General features: G+C 42.8%; 1 protein-coding gene across 1 annotated transcript in view; it reads left to right on the forward strand.

Annotated features, from left to right (window-relative positions):
* LOC101943871 (putative short-chain dehydrogenase/reductase family 42E member 2) overlaps positions 1–19,515 on the forward strand; it is a 43,703-nt gene that overhangs the window by 12,274 nt on the left and 11,914 nt on the right. The window contains exons 2-8 of the mRNA XM_024102388.3: positions 870–1,223; positions 2,471–2,566; positions 3,353–3,413; positions 5,644–5,762; positions 9,825–9,900; positions 12,216–12,298; positions 18,026–18,163. Coding sequence (XP_023958156.2) covers positions 900–1,223; positions 2,471–2,566; positions 3,353–3,413; positions 5,644–5,762; positions 9,825–9,900; positions 12,216–12,298; positions 18,026–18,163 — 897 coding nt within the window. The 5' untranslated portion in view covers positions 870–899. The remainder of the gene's footprint in view (positions 1–869; positions 1,224–2,470; positions 2,567–3,352; positions 3,414–5,643; positions 5,763–9,824; positions 9,901–12,215; positions 12,299–18,025; positions 18,164–19,515) is intronic.

A 19,515-nucleotide genomic window follows, 5' to 3' on the forward strand; every position in this document is an offset into this window, starting at 1 on the left:
CGGGAACTATGGGATAGCTATGGGATAGCTACCCACAGTGCAACACTAATCGACAGAAATCGACACTAGCCCCAGTACATGGACGCACACCGCCAAATTAATCTGCTTAGTGTGACTTTATACAATTTGACTTTATACAATCTGTTTTCAAAAACCGGTTTCTGTAAAATCGGAATAATCCCGTAGTGTAGACATACCCTTAGTGTCTCCTCAGAACACGCACAGCACAAGCAATAACAATGCAGACCTCCTGTGCCTGCACCATAACCTGGAGAGACCACCCTAGAAGAAATGGAATTAGTGTAATCTCCTTGCCCATTCAGTTGTCATTCTGCTGAGGCTGCAAAGGTGCCAAGTGCAGTGGTGAATTTTATAATGAGGACAGATGCTAACAGAAACTGGACAGAGATCCTTAAACTCATTTGCACAGACAAACAGTCATTAGATGGTAACAACTTTTGATTGTTATTATTAACAGTAAATTTGACACAAAATGGAATAAAGTGATATATGCAAGCAGTTTGGGACATTCTGCTATAGTCTTTCTCTTGATCAAATATAAACTCATCAATTTTTTTTCTTTTATGCTATGCTAATATTTATATAGGACATCAATATACGCAAACATTGTGAACCTTTTCAGGGTACAATATTTCCAATAAACTATTTTTAAAGTATTTTATAACTGATAAGCTGTTATTGTGCAATGTTTGCAGAATGCCAGCATTTCTTTTCATTTCACATGAAATTTGTGATGAAAAAGAAAACGACTAACACTGAACATATCAATGAGCATTTATATTGGTTACTCTTTATATCTGGAAATCCTGCAACTATTATTATCATTTATCTTTATGCCTTCTAAACAGGTTAGATAAAGAAAACCTTTGCAGTCATGAATGGAGCTTTGTAATGTGAAACTTAGTGGAATTATCTGCACCCCAGAGCTCTGTGAAGGAGTTTTCAAAATGGACGCTCAATCTGTAAACATGATACAAACTAGGGCTGATGGGGTACTGCCCCACTGGAACCAATCATCTGACTGCAGACTGAATGGACAAGCTGGACCATATCTTAAAAGTGCAAAGGCATTGGTGACAGGAGGTGGAGGCTACTTTGGATACAACCTGGGGTGTGCTCTCACCAAATTAGGAATCACTGTTGTTCTTTTTGATATACAAAAGCCTATATGGGAAGTTCCTAATGGAGCCATGTATTTCCAGGTATGGTAAAATTACATTTTAACAACAATCAAATTAAATGAATTGTTCTACTCTTGTGTACAACAGCAAGTTGTCATCTCAGCAGTTTTCATGGAACACAGAACTGTCATAAGCAATGTCAAAGACCTCATTAGAAAGTATGTGCAAGATTTTCAGCTGGTAAATCAGTAAATTTACTACAGTAAATCAGCGTAGTTTCATCAAAATTAATGGAGCACTGCCAGTTTACACCATCTGAGGATCAAGCTGTCAGAATCCACTAAACAGAATTTTTCCCACATTTTAACCAAAAAAAAAAATTGCAGCGTATATGTGAACTAATCACGGAAGGGTGATGCTCTCATCTAGTGGTTAGAGTAGCAGATTAGAAGTTGGAATGCCTGGATGGTCTATTCCTGGCACTGGAACTGTTGTGTGATCTTGGGCACTTCACTTCACCACTCTGTGTGTCTACACTTAAACTGTAAACTGGCTAGATCTAATTATTTATCTGACTCATGGGGTGTTGTGAAGCTTAAAAAAAATCATATTTGTGAAATGCGTTGAGAACTTGAGGTGCAAGATATATTATTTTATTAGCTCTATGATAGTAGTCTGAGTCACATCTGATGTTGAAATCTCACCACGCTGCCACAGAACTTTCATGTTTGTTTTTATATCCATCTAGAGGGATATGATCTACCCTGAAACTTTGCACAGAACTAGCATTTATGTCAATTAAATAGCAAATGTCTAACTAGCAGAAACATGTTTAAAACAACCTATTGGAGACCAGATTTTGTATATGTTTTAATAAACTGCAAAAGATGAGATTTGATGTCTGATCTATGATAAATACAGTAAAATTTAACACTCTTATCTCAGGGTGGCAACACTGCAAATCACTGAACCCTCCCACTCGTGACTTATTAGAATTGGTCCCTAATCCTGCAGCTCTTAGACACATGTTACTCCAATTCAAGTCAAACTAGTTTTGCTATCATAAGGGCTACAGGACCAGGTGTGAAAAACATAATACCATTCAATCAAACCATAGTATACACATTTTTATTGTCCCAAATGAAATACGCTATCAGGGACTTTTCTGCACAGTTTTGTAAAAGCCTATTGCATATTAGTTAGCAAAGCAATTGTGTGAACGGCAGCAGAATTACTTTTAGATTTTTCTTAACAATAATTATTAGTTATATGAAAAATTATAAATGATACCTTTCTGGCCAAATCTATTGTTTTCTGATTTATCACAGGGTGATGTGAGGGATTGTAAAGCAGTATTCAAGGCTTGTGGAGGGGTTGACTGTGTTTTTCATGTGGCTTCGTATGGAATGTCAGGTCTGGAACACGTGAGTAGTTTTCTTATTGTTTAGCTCTCTGGAACCTTTAAAAGTAGCAGTATATTGTTCACATAAAGGTGGGTAAATGACAGGAAAAAAATATTCACAAACTTTTTTTATATTTATTAAAACTTTTATACATGTGAAATTTTATTCATTTAAATGTTTGTGGAAAACAAATGTTGAGCCCACAGCTACAAGTAATTTAAGCTTCTGATTAATGTGATTAAATTAAATTAGTTTAAAGTGTAAGCCAAAGTTATTTATAAAGGTTAAATAATCTAATTAGGGAATGAGGAGGCATTTATTAAATACTAAGCACCAAGTCATTAACCTAGTGCAGAGCCCAAAATAATCAGAATGTTGTACTAAAGATTAATTAAAGCAACCCTGAGGCTTCTAGTTTATTGGGCAGGGTGGATGGCGGAGGACAGGACAAGGCCATGGCCAGGCCCCAGAATATGGGAAAGCATACACGTGTATAAATCTCTCATCTCCCAGCTCTCATTTCTATGCCAATCATACCTTGGGCCGAACAGATAATTGAGGCTTTGGGATCTGTTTCACACCATCTGAGGATCAAGCTGTCAGAATCCACTAAACAAAATTTTTTTTAATTTAAACTTTACTTACATGAACGGACGCAAAAAATAGACGTGAGGTTTGCAAGAAAATAAAACAATAAAATAAGTAGCAAAGCAGATATAACTGCATTCGTTTTTGGCAATTACAAAGCTGTGTGGTGAACTTAAATTGTTTAATTAATTAGATATTGTACAACTTCTCTATTTCTAGCTACAAAAGAAAGAAAAGTTTGAATCCATAAATGTCAATGGAACAAAAGTAGTCATTGATGGTATGTACCTAGATTTTCCTTCTTGGGACCTGATCCAAAGCCCATTGAAGTCAGTGGAAAAGACTCCCATTCACTTCAGGTTTTTAGTGTATTGATTTGGCAGACAAAGATCAACTCTTCCATCCTTATTCACAGAGTAAGGCACTGCTCAGCATGAGTAAGGGTGGCAGAATGAAGCCCTAAAGTAACATAATTATGATATATTTAAAGTATTTCTTACTATATTTTATGTGGAAATTTTGCTGTGAGTAGGATATCTGGGATGAAATCCTGGCTTTTTCCATTATATTTTGTCCATTTAGCAACAATCTCAGGAAAATGACAACAGTTCAGTTTCTGCTGATATGGCTTTTCATACTATATTGTACATATCAAAATTATTTTTGCTTTTGCCCTCACAGCAAAGGCAAAAGCAGGATTAATTTTTACCCACTTTTGTGTTGCCTATTGTCCAGGCACAGTCCCCCTCTTTCACGGCAGATTATGTCTACCTGGAGCAAAAATAGCTGAAGTGAAGTGGTAAGCAAAGCCAAGAATGAATCAAGGAACATATCTATTGAAATATTCCAAATATTTCCTTCTTTAGCCCCAACCAGAAACTATCTCTGGAGCATTTGCAGAGTCACGTCTCCATAGGTTTATAATGGAGCAAGAATTGGGGTGGATACATACATGCTGAGATTTCTCATGTGCTGGTAGTTTACCAAGAGTACACATTGCTAAAAGGCAGAGTTTTCCCCCATATATTTGCAACCACGTAACTATTTTCTCAGTCACTATTATGACAGCTGCTCTCCCCGCTGTTGTCACCACAGCCTGTGGGCAGCCAAGCAGTGGTGCTGTTACTAACACAGCTGGACCATGCTTCTGGCTGTTCCTTCCCCACACACTACCTCAGGGGTCGGCAACCTTTCAGAAGTGGTGTGCCGAGTCCTCATTTATTCACTTTAATTTAAGGTTTTGCGTGCCAATAATACATTTTAATGTTTTTAGAAGGTCTCTCTCTATAAGTCTATAATATATAACTAAACTATTGTTCTATGTAAAGTAAATAAGGTTTTTAAAATGTTTAAGAAGCTTCATTTAAAATTAAATTAAAATGCAGAGCCCCCCGGACCAGTGGCCAGGACCCGGGCAGTCTGAGTGCCACTGAAAATCAGCTCACGTGCCACCTTCGGCATACGTGCCATAGGTTGCCTACCCCTGCACTACCTAGTATACCCATGCATGTGTCTGCATAAGAGTTCCTACATACAAAAATGGAGTGTGGAAACCTCAAACCCAACCAGAACACTGGCACAAGGGATTAATGAGTCAGCTGTAATATTAGGGATGGTGGATTTGAATCCCATTTGGCCAAAGATTTTTTTGTTTTGTTTTGTTTGTTTTCTCTCTCATATTTTGGTGGAGTTTTCCTCCATAACACTTTGGAAAAGGAAGGTTGAGGAGCATTCTGTTCTCCTTCATAACAGTTGGAAGGCTGTCTCCACCTTTTTTCCTCAATTCCTGAGACGATGGTTTGGGAAACTTTTTTCCACTGAGACATTTGGGAAGACATCTCTGTTTCCTATCACACTTAAGTTCTCAGAAGATGAAAATGGAGATAACCTCATGGAGGTGTGTACAAATAAGCAAGGAGGTGGCAGGGATACAGGCAGCAGCAGCACTACCTGCAAAGCTGCCTACTGCTCAAGCATGGGCTAAGGTGACTTCAGCAGGGAGAGCTACAGTCCGTAAGAAAAGATGATGCAGGTCATTTATAATTCCATATGATCACATGCATGTGCATATTGATCTCCTTTTCTAACTCAATCATACACAGTAAAAATAGATAATGTGATGTTACTGAAATACAGCAGGGCTTTCTACTTCCATCAAAGTGTACTCACAATAATAACTACCCCTCACCAACTAGTGACTGAAATTCAGTGGTGATGTGATTGTTGCATGTATGTAGTTTGTAAAGCACTTGGTAATAACAATAGCATTCATATAGCACTTTCCATTTTCAAAGTGTTATATAGACACTAACTAAGAGATATTTTGAATGAAATATTTCTATATGAATAAAAGCTATTATGTTAATTTAAAAATACCGCTAAAACCGAAAGACTGCCCTTCTTATGTTTGCAGTAGTTGCCTTTAACAAGAAAATGTTCGCTGCCAGTTCATGTGGATTTTCATATTCTTCCCTTTTTCTTAAAATAATGTATTTTGTATATTATTGTAGTTTGCAAACAAAGAAATATCCCAAGGCTGATATATACTAGTACGGTGAATGTGGTGTTTGGGGGGAATCCTATTGAAGAAGGAGATGAGGAAACTGTACCATATTTTCCACTAGAAAAGGTATTTTACTTTGCAACAGACCTTGTCAGCTTGATCCACAGCAAAGCACTGCTGTCCAACTTTATGAAACTGTATTTGTGTTCCAAAGAAGCTTCTATAGAGGGCATTTATTTAAATTATTAGTATCAGTCTGTCTTTGGATAGAGGTAGCTATTGCTGCCAGAGCTCTGACTTAAACGCTGTGAGATTATTCTAAGAGTGGCCTGTGATCAATTATTCAGTCCTTATCCATAAGTAAATACATTTGGGATCTTGCAAAAATAAACAAACTAAAATATTTGAATTTGAAAATAATGGGAAGATTCTTTATTGCAGTGGGCCGTCAAGGAGTCTTTTGGCTCCCTGATTCTCTACCCAGCCCAAGTAGAAGTTAGAGTAGCCTGGGGACTGTTCTAATTTCATCCAACTTGCTATTGTCTCTGAGGGAATGTTCAGCATCTGGAATCTGGAGCTCCTTGAGCCTTAGCCACTCTCACTGCTCGCTCTTCTTCCCTGGCCTCAGAACACCTCATGTGTTTAGGAGTCACCTCTTCTTCTTTGACTGTTTGTATACACAGATTCCAATCTTAGTGGTGATCATGCACCCCATGGATGCGAGCATGGCCGGCTCCAGCATTTCTGCTGCCCCAAGCAAAAAAATAATTAAAAAAAAAAGCCGTGATCGGCGGCGGCAATTGGAAAAAAAAAAAAAAAGCCGCGATCGGCGGCGGCAGTTCAGCGGCAGGTCCTTGGCTCCTAGAGGGAGTGAGGGACCGCCCGCCCCCGAATTGCCGCAGGTGCCACCCCTCTCACTTGGCCTCCCCAAGCACCTGCTTGTTAAGCTGGTGCCTGGAGCCGGCCCTGGATGCGAGATCAGATTCTTCTTGAATAGAAGTGTCCACTGGGGCTGTGCCTGAGCCCTGGGATTATTTGTGACCATTGTAGCCAAGGGTATAAGAGGTGGGGCAGCCTCAATTGCCTTTCGGTTCCTTCTTAGCACCCATGGCTATGAGACAGAACCCCACAGAGCCTGTGTCTCTTCACCTACAGAACGATTAGTTATTGTTAGTTACCTAGATTCACTTTGATACATTTTAGTTAACCCATTGGTTTAAAAAAATTATATATATCACCAATCTAGTTGCTTGCGGCGTTGATAGGTTTCCTTGCCACCTCCTGCCTCCCCTCTCTCCCAAGGGCTACATCCCTCTGTTAGGCCCAAAATCTCCAGGATTCAAGATTTGTCCATCTTGTGACACAGCAAAGCCCATAAATGATGGGCATGTAATGCCACTTCAGGAGCTTATGCCAGGCTCTCCTTAGAAACAAACTCACTCCCAGGCTTCATCCTAATTTCCAGCCTCGAACTTTCACATCAGCCAAAGCAAAACTTCAGACACCCTGGATTTTGGTGAGAACATTGCCCTTTTATATAGACAAGACTAGATCAATTTGAGCCACGCATAAATTATGTGTTGCATTTGTGGAACCAATGAGAGGACAACCAATACCCTCAGAGACTAAATGGGTGTTAGACTGTATATGAACTTGCTATGTACTAACTAAGGCTTGGTCTACACTAAACCCCCAAATCGAACTAAGGTACGCAACTTCAGCTACGTGAATAACGTAGCTGAAGTCGACGTACCTTAGTTCGAACTTACCGCCGTCCAGACCCGGCAGGCAGGCTCCCCCGTCGACTCCGCGTACTCCTCGCGGCGAGCAGGATTACTGGAGTCGACGGGGAGCACTTCTGAGTTCGATTTATCGCGTCCAGACTAGACGCGATAAATCGAACCCAGAAGTTCGATTGCCTGCCGCCGAACCAGCGCGGTAAGTATAGACAAGCCCTAAGATAGACATTCCTGGACACATTGTTTCAATCTACTTGAGCCCAGGCAGCTTCTACCGCCTCCTTGGACAGTATCCCAATGTCTGAGATCTATCTGGTGGCACCATGGATCAGTCCATAATTTTACCATTCACTATGCCTTTGTGCAGGCCTCTAGATTAGATGTTTAGGCAGAACAATCCATCAATCGATCTTTAAGTCGGACTCCTTTTACCCGTCTCTGAGGATGAGATATTGCTTGCGAGTCACCAAGGATATGTCTACATTTCAAATAAAAAGCCACAGCTGGCCTGTGTCAGCTGACTAGAGCTCCCACGGCTCAAGTTGCAAGTCTGTTTCATTGTAGTGTAGACTTCTGGCTCAGGCTACAGCTCGAACTCTGGGACCCTCCGACCTCGCAGAGTTCTACAGCCCAAGCTCCAGCTTGGGCCCAGATGTTTACACTGCAGTTAAACAGCCCCTTAGTCCAAGCCTCATGAGTAAGGCTGCGATTTAGTCATGAAGGTCATGGAAGTCACGGAATCTGTGACTTCCAAAGACCTCTGTGACTTCAGCCAGTGCCAGCTGGGAGATGCAGGGTCCCCTGCCGCCTACGGAGGCAGGGAGCTGCGGGGTACCCCTGCTACCCAAGGCGGCGGGAGCCCCGTGCAGCGCCCAGCCACTGCAGGTGGCAGGCAGACCCCCCCTGCTGCTCCTGGCCGCCATGGGCATCAGGGGGAACCTCCAGAGTTCTCCACCTCCACAGGTGCCGGGGGAACCCCTGCAGCTTGGAGTCACCAGCAGAGGGGGCCCCTGGAGCTCCCAGCCCACCCGCAGCTGCCCAGGCTCCCCATTTTTTCATGGATATTTTTAGTAAAAGTCAGGAACAGGTCAGGGGCTTCCGTGAATTTTTCATTATTGCCCGTGACCTGTCCGTGACTTTTACTAAAAATATCTGTGATAAATTCTTAGCCTTACTCATGAGCCTGAGTCAACTGGCACAGGCCAGCTGCAGGTGTCTAATTGCGGTGTAGAGCTACCCCCAGAGTGGAATCTGTGTAGACAATCACTTGCAGAAGGAAAAAACGGTAACTGTGGTTCTTTGAAATGTATTGTCCACGCTGATTCCACTACCAGCCCTCCATACCTGCTAATTCAGAATCCTGCTATATGGAATTCTTTATTAGCAAAGGAACTGAGAAGCAGTTGGGGCCTCCCTACTCCTTATACCCTTAACTACAGGGGTCACAAGGTCTCTCAGGGAGCATGTGTGGCCCCAGTGGACATTGCTATTCAAAAAAGAATCCAACCTCATGCACACCACCAAAAGTGGAATCTATGCAGACAATGTATCTCGAAGAACCATTAAGTAAGTGACCACTCTTTCTGGTTCTATACATGCTGCAGACTCCTTTGTACCAAAGGAACGCTAAGCAGGGGGCTTATCAGTGGTTTTTCCTCCCTTTGTGCCACCTGATATATTTCAGTGGGAACCTCAGGTGGTGTAGAGACTCTATAGTAGCTCCTACATCAGCCTCTTCCTACCCCTAAGAGGCATTTCAAAAGCCTGTGAGCCGCTGAATGTAAAGGAGCCCCAGTCACACCCCTTTTTCCCTAGCTATGCCCCTATAATGTCAGATGTGAGTTGGGACATATAAGAACCACTATGGCAACACTCTGCCACCTTCTGATTTCTCTACATTGGGGCAGTCCTCCAGGAAGCTGATTTTAGGGACACTGTGCAGCCAGACTGCCCCAGAGCTACCTCAGCACATGGGAGAGTTGAGCCCTTCAAGTCTATACTCTAGTTAAGCAACTTCCATTTTAAGATGAATGAGAAATCTGGCATGTGTAAATGTATAAATGAAAAATCACTTAATCAATATGTATCTACCCTATTGTTTTCACAATCCTGTTATTTATATCACAAATATCTCCCTTGCCAAAGAACTGGAATCATAAAGCATATATTTGAAGCATATCATAAGTAAAAATAGAAATTTAAAAGAGAGCTATGCTCAGTTTACTTGTGTAGCCAAAAATGCTAACCTGTCTCTTTTATCATAAACAGATTATTTAGGCCTCCAACCCTAAATTATTTCTCCACATCGTATGTTTTGAGAAGATTTTACTGAGGTGATGTTTGCAAGCTGAATAGATGTACAAGTTTACTGAAATGTTATCAGAGGTGTCATTTACCAATGTAGCAATATAGTTAGGCAATTCATTATATTTGCACTCTCTCTTTTCAGCAGGTTAATCATTATTCTAGAACCAAAGCAATGGCAGAGCAAATGATCCTTGCAGCTAATGGAACCCCATTAAAAGGTACATATAAAATTCTACTTTTCTGATATCACTAATGTATAACAAACTATGAACAACATAAAGGGGTCTTTTCTTCCCTCAATTAATGTAGGGTTACCATATTTCAACAATCAAAAAAGAGGACGGGAGGAGCCCCGCCCCTGTCCTGCCCTAGCCCCGCCCCTGCCCCTTCCACTCCCTCCCACTTCCTGCCCCCTCAGAACTCCCAACCCTCCCCCCCAAGCCTTGTCCCCTGACTGCCCCCTCCTGGGACCCCTGCCCCTAACTACCCCCCAGGACTCCACCCCCTACCTAAGCCTCCCTGCTCCTTGTCCCCTGACTGCCCCCTCCTGAGACCTTCCCCACATCCTAACTGGCCCCCTAGGACTCTACCCCCTACCTGTCCCCTGACTGCCCCAACCCTTATCCACATCCCCACCCCCAGACAGACCCCTGGGACTCCCACGCCCCATCCAACCACTCCCCACCCCCTGACAGCCCCCCCGCCAAAACTCCCGACCCATCTAAACCCCTCTGCTCCCTGTCCCCTGACTGCTCCGATCCCTCTCCCCACTCCTGCCCCCTGACAGCCCCCCCCAGAACTCCCAAACACCTCCCCCCGCTCCTTGTCCCCTGACTGCCCCCTCCTGGGACCCCTGCTCCTAACTGCCCTCTAGAACCCCACCCCCTACCTAAGCCTCCCTGTGCCTTGTCCCCTAACTGCCCCCTCCTGACACCCCCCCACCTGTACTCTGCCCAAAACCTTACACCCCCAACCCCCAGACAGCCCCCCCCGAACTCCTGACCCATCCAACCCTCCCCCCTGCTCCCTGTCTCTTGACTACCCCCCCCCCCCAGAACCTCCCTGCCGCTTCTCTGGCCCCCGGCCCCCTTACTGTGCTGCAGAGCAGCGCGCTCGACAGCGGGGAAGGGGAGCAGGGTCGGAGCTCCAGACGGCCGGAGGCCGAGGCGACGGCCGGCGATCTGTGAATGCAGGGCGTGGGGAGGGAGGGAGAGGAGGGGAGTGGTGTCAAGTTGCAGGAGAGAGGAGGGGGGAAGTGGAGGAAGGGCTTTGGCTGCCGGAGCCCCATGCGAGTGGCACCATCCGGCCGGCTGCCCTGTAAGCCCCGCACACTCTGCATGGCGGGGGGGTGGGGGGGGGAAGTCCAGACATTGACAAATTCCCCCGGACGCTATTTTTAACTGAAAAAAGCTGGACATGTCCAGGGGAATCCGGACGAATGGTAACCCTAATTAATGTATCTAATCTCAGTGTCCATATATATTCAGGTGGACAAGAGACACAAAGGGGAAAAGGGATAATCCAAGATTCAGAAAATTAAAACCTTGTTTCTTCAAGTCAATTAAAAATGTTTATAAATTCTACTGCAAATATAGGCTCTGAGCCTGCATTCCTTACTCATATATACATATACTCATGCCAGCAGTCCCACTAAGCTTCACTATAGACCCAGTGGCCCCTAAACACTCTCTCCACCAGCTTCATCCTCACGGGTCATTAGGGTTTACAGATGACTTGCAACAGATAAGGAAGAAGGCAGACAGATGCTTGTTACTTAGATTTTCAATTTCTGAGTTATGTTAGTTTCTCAGATCCTGAGTACACAGATAGCAGCTGTGACCAAGAATGCTTTATTCAATCTACACTAGTCAAGCAGGGTATGATCTTTTCTATCAGAGGTAGACCTTGCTACCATTATCCATTGCTGTGAGCTCAGACACACACCACTGTGATGTACTCTACATGAGGTTACAACTTGAACTATTAGTGCAGAAAGTATCTGTTACTTATAAGTAGTTTCATATAGAAAGCACATCATATCTGTTCTCAGTAGAGTGCACAGGCTGCCTATTGATTTCTATGAGATATTTAAAGGTTTAGGACTTTTTAAGGTCAAAACTAACTGATCTGGATGTGGGTTGCTTGAGAAACTGTTTCTAGCTCTTTGATACTGCTACAGCTGTGATCAGAGGAGGTGTTTGAATATAGCTACTTGTATTAGATACTGTGATTTTCAATGTTCTGTGCAAGTTAGGTATGAGGGGTATATTGGTAGGGAAATTTGTAAGATGCTGTTCATATTGCAGCTATTTTATGGTCAGAGGAGTTCAGTTTTCAGGACTCACAAGCCAGCACATTTCATGAGTATTAAATTCACATTGTAAAAGACAATTAAGAGAATTTACTACAAAGGGACCAGTGTGTTTGGCCCTCTTAGATTTTTCAAAATAAAATATAAACAGCATATGAAGAGTACCTGTCATGTACTGATATGGAAACTATTTGAAAAATCACATTTCATTATATCTCCTAGGAGGCAATAAGCTCCATACATGTGTTCTTCGCCCACCAGGCATCTATGGACCAGAAGAGCAAAAACACCTGCCACGCGTATTAGTATGTATTGTATTATCAGCTCTGGAGTGCATTGCCAATATTAGCGTACCTGTACTGTTTAAGTCTAAACAATTCAAAAGCTAGTATCCTGGTTACTGATCTAAACAGTCCCTCAAGAGCCCTTTGTTGACTAACCACATGATGCAAGCTGACAAATAGCATAACTGGAGGATGATGGGAATGAAAATTATGAACACTTTTTTTTTATGAAAGACAAAAACTGGGCTAGTGTTGTGGAGAAAGGGCTACGCCTGCATCACTGGTTATTATGCATTATTTGTTTTGTTGAGTAAGCACTTTAACTTCAGTGTAAAATATTATCCGAAAAATCCTGAAATCATATTTTACTATTGTTTAATCAGACCATAGCCATCACACATAGCTGTAGTTAAATCTTCCTGATGTTAAGATTTAGATGTTGATTTTTTTTTTAAAGAGGCAAACATTTGCTTTTTAGGCAATGGCTAATTAAATGAATCACATTGCTTAGCAAATCACACCCTTCCTGCAGGTATTTCATGCATAAGAACGGCCATACAGCGTCAGACCAATGGTCCATCGAGCCCAGTATCCTGTCTTATGACTGTGGCCAATGCCAGATGCTTCAAAGGGAATTAAAAGAACAGGGCAATTATCAAGTAAGCTGGTCACATTCTGGGGTGCAGCCCAGACCAGTGAGGGGTTGTATCATCACCTGCCCTGCAGCCTTGGGTGCCTTCGGTGCTTTGCTGCTGTAGCTCTCACCTGGGCCACTCACAGCCTTCCAGCATGAAGATAACACCCTGAGTGTGTACAGCTGAAGCCTGCCAGCACCCTCTAGTCACACTCTGGCTTGCTTCAGAGTAGCAGCCGTGTTAGTCTGTATCCGCAAAAAGAACAGGAGTACTTGTGGCACCTTAGAGACTAACAAATTTATTAGAGCATAAGCTTTCGTGGACTACAGCCCACTTCTTCGGATGCATATAGAATGGAACATATATTGGTTAGCACGTACAGGATGCCCCCAATACACTCCTGGACCCAGATATTCCCCCCAAAACATGTATTCTTCACTGACCAGCTCTCTCCTGGACAGTCCAGATATTGGAGGTTCATTGTCTCTGTCAGTGTACAATACTTTGCTACTTTAAATGGAGTTACCGCTACAGTTCAGTTTGAAAATAACACTGGATTAGTTTTGATTAAAGAATAAAACCAGTTTATTTAACTACAAAGAGAGAGGTTTTAAGAGTACAAGTACAAGACATTAAAGTCAGAAATGGTTACAAGAGAAATCAAGATAAAATGCTTTCTAGTGCTAAAATTTAACAAACTAGACTTGATCTCAGCAACAGGGCTGATGAAATTTCAGGTCAGGATCTCTCCCAAAGTCAAATGGCTGCTTCCTTTGTTGTCTTAGGTAAAAGAGAAAGGGAGATAGATAAGGAGAGATCCCCGGGGATGTTTTTGCCCCTCATTTGTATAGCCCGATCACCCTTTGAAATGCATTTTCCTGAGAGTTACCCCTAGATAAAATTCATTCCCACTGTGAGGTTGGAGTCATGGAGTCTTGCAGTGAAAGAGATTCCATGCTGTTGTTTGCTAAAATGTAGATTGATCTGTTCCAGCCCCCCTTCTTTGCTGAAGAATGGCCGCTTAACAGGTGATTGCCCATCAACTTTGATGACAAAGTTGGCTTCGCCTTGTCCTTTGTTTTTGAGAAACAGGTTTAGCCACATGCCAGATTACCTGATAACCACTGTGATGCATTGGACCTCAAAGTAGCACCCTGTAACCCCCATATTCATCAATTGTATATGGTTGTGATATTTCATACAAAGCATGCCATGTCTGAATTTCAGTCTATGTTCATAACTTTACATATAATGTTGCTACATACTTTCATCATATTATTGACCAGTGAGTCATTAGTTTTCATATGATACCTGATAAGGCATATTTTGTACAAAGATTATTACAATAGTGTGTAGGGTGTGAATACAGGGGTGCATTCGGTCACAGATCCATGCCCTGTCGTCCAGTCCCAGCATCTGCCAGTCAGTGGCATAGGGATACACAGAGCATGAGGTTGCATCCCTGACCATCTTGGCTAACAGCATTGATGGACCTATATCATCTTTTTGAACTATAATTTTTTATAGTTTTCACCTTCACAACATCCTCTGGCAATGAGTTCCACAGGTTGACTGCATTATGTGAAGGTACTTCCTTTTGTTTGTTTTAAATCTGCTGCCTTTTAACTTCACTGGGTGACTCCTAGTTCTTGTGTTATGTGAAGGGGTAAATAACATTTCCTTATTCACTTTCTCCACACCTCTGTCATATATCCTCTTGTTCAGTTTAGAAAAGAGATGACAAGTCCCAGGCTTTTTAATCTCTCCTCATATGGAAGCTATTCCATACCCGTAATAATTTTTGTTGCCCTTCATTGTACCTTTTCCATTTCTAATATATCTTTTTGAGATCGAGTGACCAGAACTGCACATAGTATTCAAGGTATGGGTGTATCATGGATTTATATAGTGACATTATGGTATATTCTGTTTTATTATCTATCCATAAGAACATAAGAATGGATATACTGGGTCAGACCAAAGGTCCATCCAGCCCAGTATCCTGTCTACCGACAGTGGCCAATGCCAGGTACCCCAGAGGGAGTGAACCTAACAGGTAATGATCAAGTGATCTCTCTCCTGCCATCCATCACCACCCTCTGACAAACAGAGGCTAGGGACACCATTCCTTACCCATCCTGACTAATAGCCATTAATGGACTTAACCTCCATGAATTTATTCAGTTCTCTTTCAAACCCTGTTATAGTCCTAGCCTTCACAACCTCCTCAGGCAAGGAGTTCCACAAGTTGTCTGTGCGCTGTGTGAAGAAGAACTTCCTTTTATTTGTTTTAAACCTGCTGCCCATTAATTTCATTTGGTGGCCCCTAGTTCTTATATTATGGGAACAAGTAAATAACTTTTCCTTATTCACTTTCTCCACATCACTCATGATTTTATATACCTCTATCAGATCCTCCCCTTAGTTTCCTCTTTTTCAAGCTGAAAAGTCCTAGCCTCTTTAATCTCTCCTCATATGGTTCCTAACTTTGTTATCTTTTTTGATTGCTGCCGTACATTGAGCGGATATTTTCAGAGAACTATCTGCAATGACTTTAAGATCTCTTTCTTGAGTGGTAACCGCTAATTGGAATTATGTGCATTTCCAGTGTGCATTACTTTGCATTTTCCAACATTTGAGTTTCATCTGTCATTTTGTTGCGCAGTCACCCAGTTTTGTGAGATCTCTTTGCAGTCAGCTTTGGACTTAAGTATCCAGAGTAATTTTGTATCAGCTGCAAACTTTGCCACCTCACTGTTTTATCCCTTTTCCCAAATTATTTATAAATAGGTTGAACAGCACTGATCCCAGTACAGAGCTTTGGGGGACACCGCTGTTGACTTCTCTCCATTCTGAAAACTGACCATTTATTCCTACCCTTTATTTCCTGTCTTGTAACCAGTTACTGATCCATGAGAGGACCTTCCCTCATATCCCATGACTGCTTAGTTTGCTTAAGAGCCTTTGGTGTGGGACCTTGTTAAAGGCTTTCTGAAAGTCTAAGTACACTATGTCCATTGGATTACCCTTGTCCACATGTTTGTTGATCCCCTCAGAGAATTCTAATAGATTAGTTATGCATGATTTACCCATACAAAAGCCATGTTGAATCTTCCCCAACGAATCGTGTTTATTTATGTCTGTTAATTCTGTTCTTTAACATTGTTTCAACCAATTTTGCCTGATCCTGAAGTTAGGCTTACTGGTCTATAATTGTCAGGATTGCCTCTGATCCTTTTTTAAAAATTACTGTCACATTAGCTATCTGCCTGTCATCTGGTACAGAAGATGATTTAAGTGATAGGTTATATACCACAGTTATGATACTGCAGAACTATTTGAATTCCTTCAGAACTCTTGTATGAATTACCATCTGGTCCTGATGACTTATTATTGTTTAATTTATCAATTTGTTCCAAAACCTCCTCTATTGACACCCTAATCTGGGACAATTCCTCAGATGTTACCTAAAAAGAATGGCTCAGGTGTGGGAATCTCCCTCACATCCTCTGCAGTGAAGACTGATACAAAGAATTTGTTTAGCTTCTTCACAATGGCCTTGTATTCCTCAAGTGCTCCTTTAGTGCCTCGATCATCCAGTGGCCCCACAGTTTGTTTGGCAGGTTTCCAGCATCTAAGTGTAACCCTTCTGCCCATCAAGTTGGCAGCAACAAGGGCCGGGTTCAATATCTAGGGGTTCTGTTTCAATAACACAATGCAAAACCGGCTCAAATCCCCACCCAGTGACCTGGGACAATTACTTATCACCCCCCTCCCCCCCCCCCCCCGGGAACCTCTAAGAGGCAATACTTCCCCTCTCACAAACAAGGAGTCTGAGTGTAGCAAAAGCTTTTAATAAAGGAGGGAAACAATGCGGCATTATATTCGGGAAATACCACAAACAGGATTCATAACACAAACCATGAGCAAAAGACCCACCCCCAAGTAAGTTTGGCAGGTCCTTTTCCCCTCAGGGTCTTAAGTTCAGCAAATCAAGAGTCACCCCACCCACAGTTTCTGACCTTAGTCAGTGTAGCCCCCAGAGTTCAGAAGTTCCTCTGCAGAGTTTACCTCCCAGCCTGGGTGGAAGTGGGGGGATGTGTGGGGGGACATCTTACATGCTCGCTGCTTGGGTTGATTGCCGATTGCCAAGCCTCTCCATGGGGCTCTGCTGCAGCCTTCACCACCAGCCACCCTGCTATCTGCTCCGCCAGCCATCCACTCCGCTAGCCACTCACCAACTTATCTTCAGGGTCTCCCCTCCCACCCATTTCCCTTAACACAGTTCTTAGTAACTTCAGCTCTTTAGTGACTTCAGCTGGTAGTAGGGAGTCTCAGTGCTAGTGCACCATTAGGCCAAGGTAGGTCTAATACTTAGACCTATGTATCAGTGATTTTAGCTCTGCAGCATGTAATAAGACTCCTAATGGAGTCAAAATTAGCTCTGTTATTGCACAGTGAAGAGAGGAGTAGTAAGTGGTGTTTAGGGTCCTCAGAAGGCACCCACACTACCAAGTATACATACCTATCCCCAGCCTCTATCAATTCACTGAGTTCTGGAACCCATGTCCCTTGCCTAGCGTGTGTTACTTAGTTGAGGGCGAGTCCCTCCGTCATAAAATGCCAAGTACAGTTCTACTGTCCTTGATTCACATAACCAGGATAATAACCCTTTATTACTCCTGCCCCAATAACAATGAGACTGGGGATCCCACAGCAGCCAAAGTGACCATTTGGGCAAACAGTCCATCATGCTAGGCACGGTGGGTGTGCCCATGCAAACAAGATCAGCCCCTGAAGTCCTTTTCCACAGCTCACCACCAGATGTCAGGGGAGAGCTCATTCTGACTCTGCTTATATCAGGTACACCTCTACCCCGATATAATGCTGTCCTCAGGAGCCAAAAAATCTTACTGCATTATAGGTGAAACCGCGTTATATCGAACTTGCTTTGATCCACCAGAGCGCGCAGCCCCACCCCCCTGGAGCACTGCTTTACCGCGTTATATCTGAATTGGTGTTATATCGGGTCACGTTATATTGGGGTAGAGGTGTACTTAAAAAAATTGCTTTTAGTTTTTCAGTCTTTTGCACATGCTGTCTGTTTCCACAGAAGAATATCCAAAGAGGGCTATTTAACTTCCAATTTGGAAATCCCAAAACTCAGATGAACTGGGTTCATGTAGGAAATCTTGTACAAGCTCATCTCTTAGCTGCTGAAGCTCTCACCCCTGAGAAGGGTTATATAGCGGTAAGTAAACAATTTAAAATATGGGTCACTTTCTGTGGCTTTTAGATCAAACTCTGTGTCTAAAAGTCGATTTGCTAAATTCTCAAAAGTACTGCATGTGCAAACTGTACAGTTCCACATGCAAAATGTCATCTTTGTAAATGCAACTCACATTCATCTTGTTAATATTTTTGTGTCACATCTTTTTCTTCTTGTAAGCTAGCTTTACAAAGGTAGGGTTTCCTGCCTGTTCAGCTTGAGTAGGAATCTTCCCCAAGTGAATATGGCAATCATCAAATTCTCTAGAATCAAAGTTTTTATGCTTTGATTCTAGATGTGTACATTTTTAATTGACCAATCTGAAACCTTTTGGGCCTAATTTGTACATGCTCAGCATTCACAAAAATGTGGATATTCAACATTAGTGAACACTTCTGAATATTTTTACTTAAATTTCTATCCCTTATAGTTGTGACAAAAATCTTAAGAGCATGAACAATTACACACCTGACAGTGTTGCTGCACTCACACTGCCTGGCAGCTCCAGCATCAGTCAGGCTCATAGATTGCACCTCTCCTTCTGACTCAGTTCAGCAGCTGAGCTACTGTAGAAACAGCTGCAGTCACCCCATATGAATTCTCCTGGCTCTTCGGAGTATTCCCTGCCCTGGGCCTATGGTGAAGGGAAGATCAGCAGCTCCTCTAGGCTCCACCTCTTCTGGATGAGGTTGTTTTATTCTCACCCCCAGTTAGTTAAGGTCCAGTTCCAGAAAACCCCTGTTCTATTGCCCTCTACCCTCTCCTCCAGTGAGGGGCAGAAATCCCAACAGTGACAGTGGCCACCAAAGTGAGGGAGGCTATAGACATCAACCCTTCAAACCTCCCCAAGTTTTTGGAAGTGATGATGCAAGTGATGCAACCAGAGGGAGGGAGAGTTTCTTGCCACCAAGGGAAGGCTTGGGGCCCCAGTTTTGGGGAAGTTATTCAGGCAGCTACTGTAGCAATGACAGGGCCCAACTTGGAGGGGCTGAAGTACCTTGTGCAGCTTGGAAGAGACTATTATACAGTGAGGCAAGGAAGAGAACTGATCAATTTGGAGAGAAAGGAGGGAGGAGAGGAGAGAATTGTTGAATTTGGGGAGTATAGATAGACTGTGGAATGTGAGCTAATGAATTTGTGGGGTAAAGAAAATAAAATTATCAGTTTGGTGTGGGTAGAGAACTGATGAGTTAGTAGTAAAAGATTGGAGGGGTTACTGAGGTGCAGCTGGTGGGTGACTGAATGAAGATTGAGCATTGAGGAGGAAGGGGATGAGATGAGGTATACATCGGGCACATGGAGTGTGGGGCTTGAATAGGGCTGAATAATGGGGA

Source organism: Chrysemys picta, chromosome 10 (assembly GCF_011386835.1).
Source record: "Chrysemys picta bellii isolate R12L10 chromosome 10, ASM1138683v2, whole genome shotgun sequence".
NCBI classification, from domain to species: domain Eukaryota; kingdom Metazoa; phylum Chordata; order Testudines; family Emydidae; genus Chrysemys; species Chrysemys picta.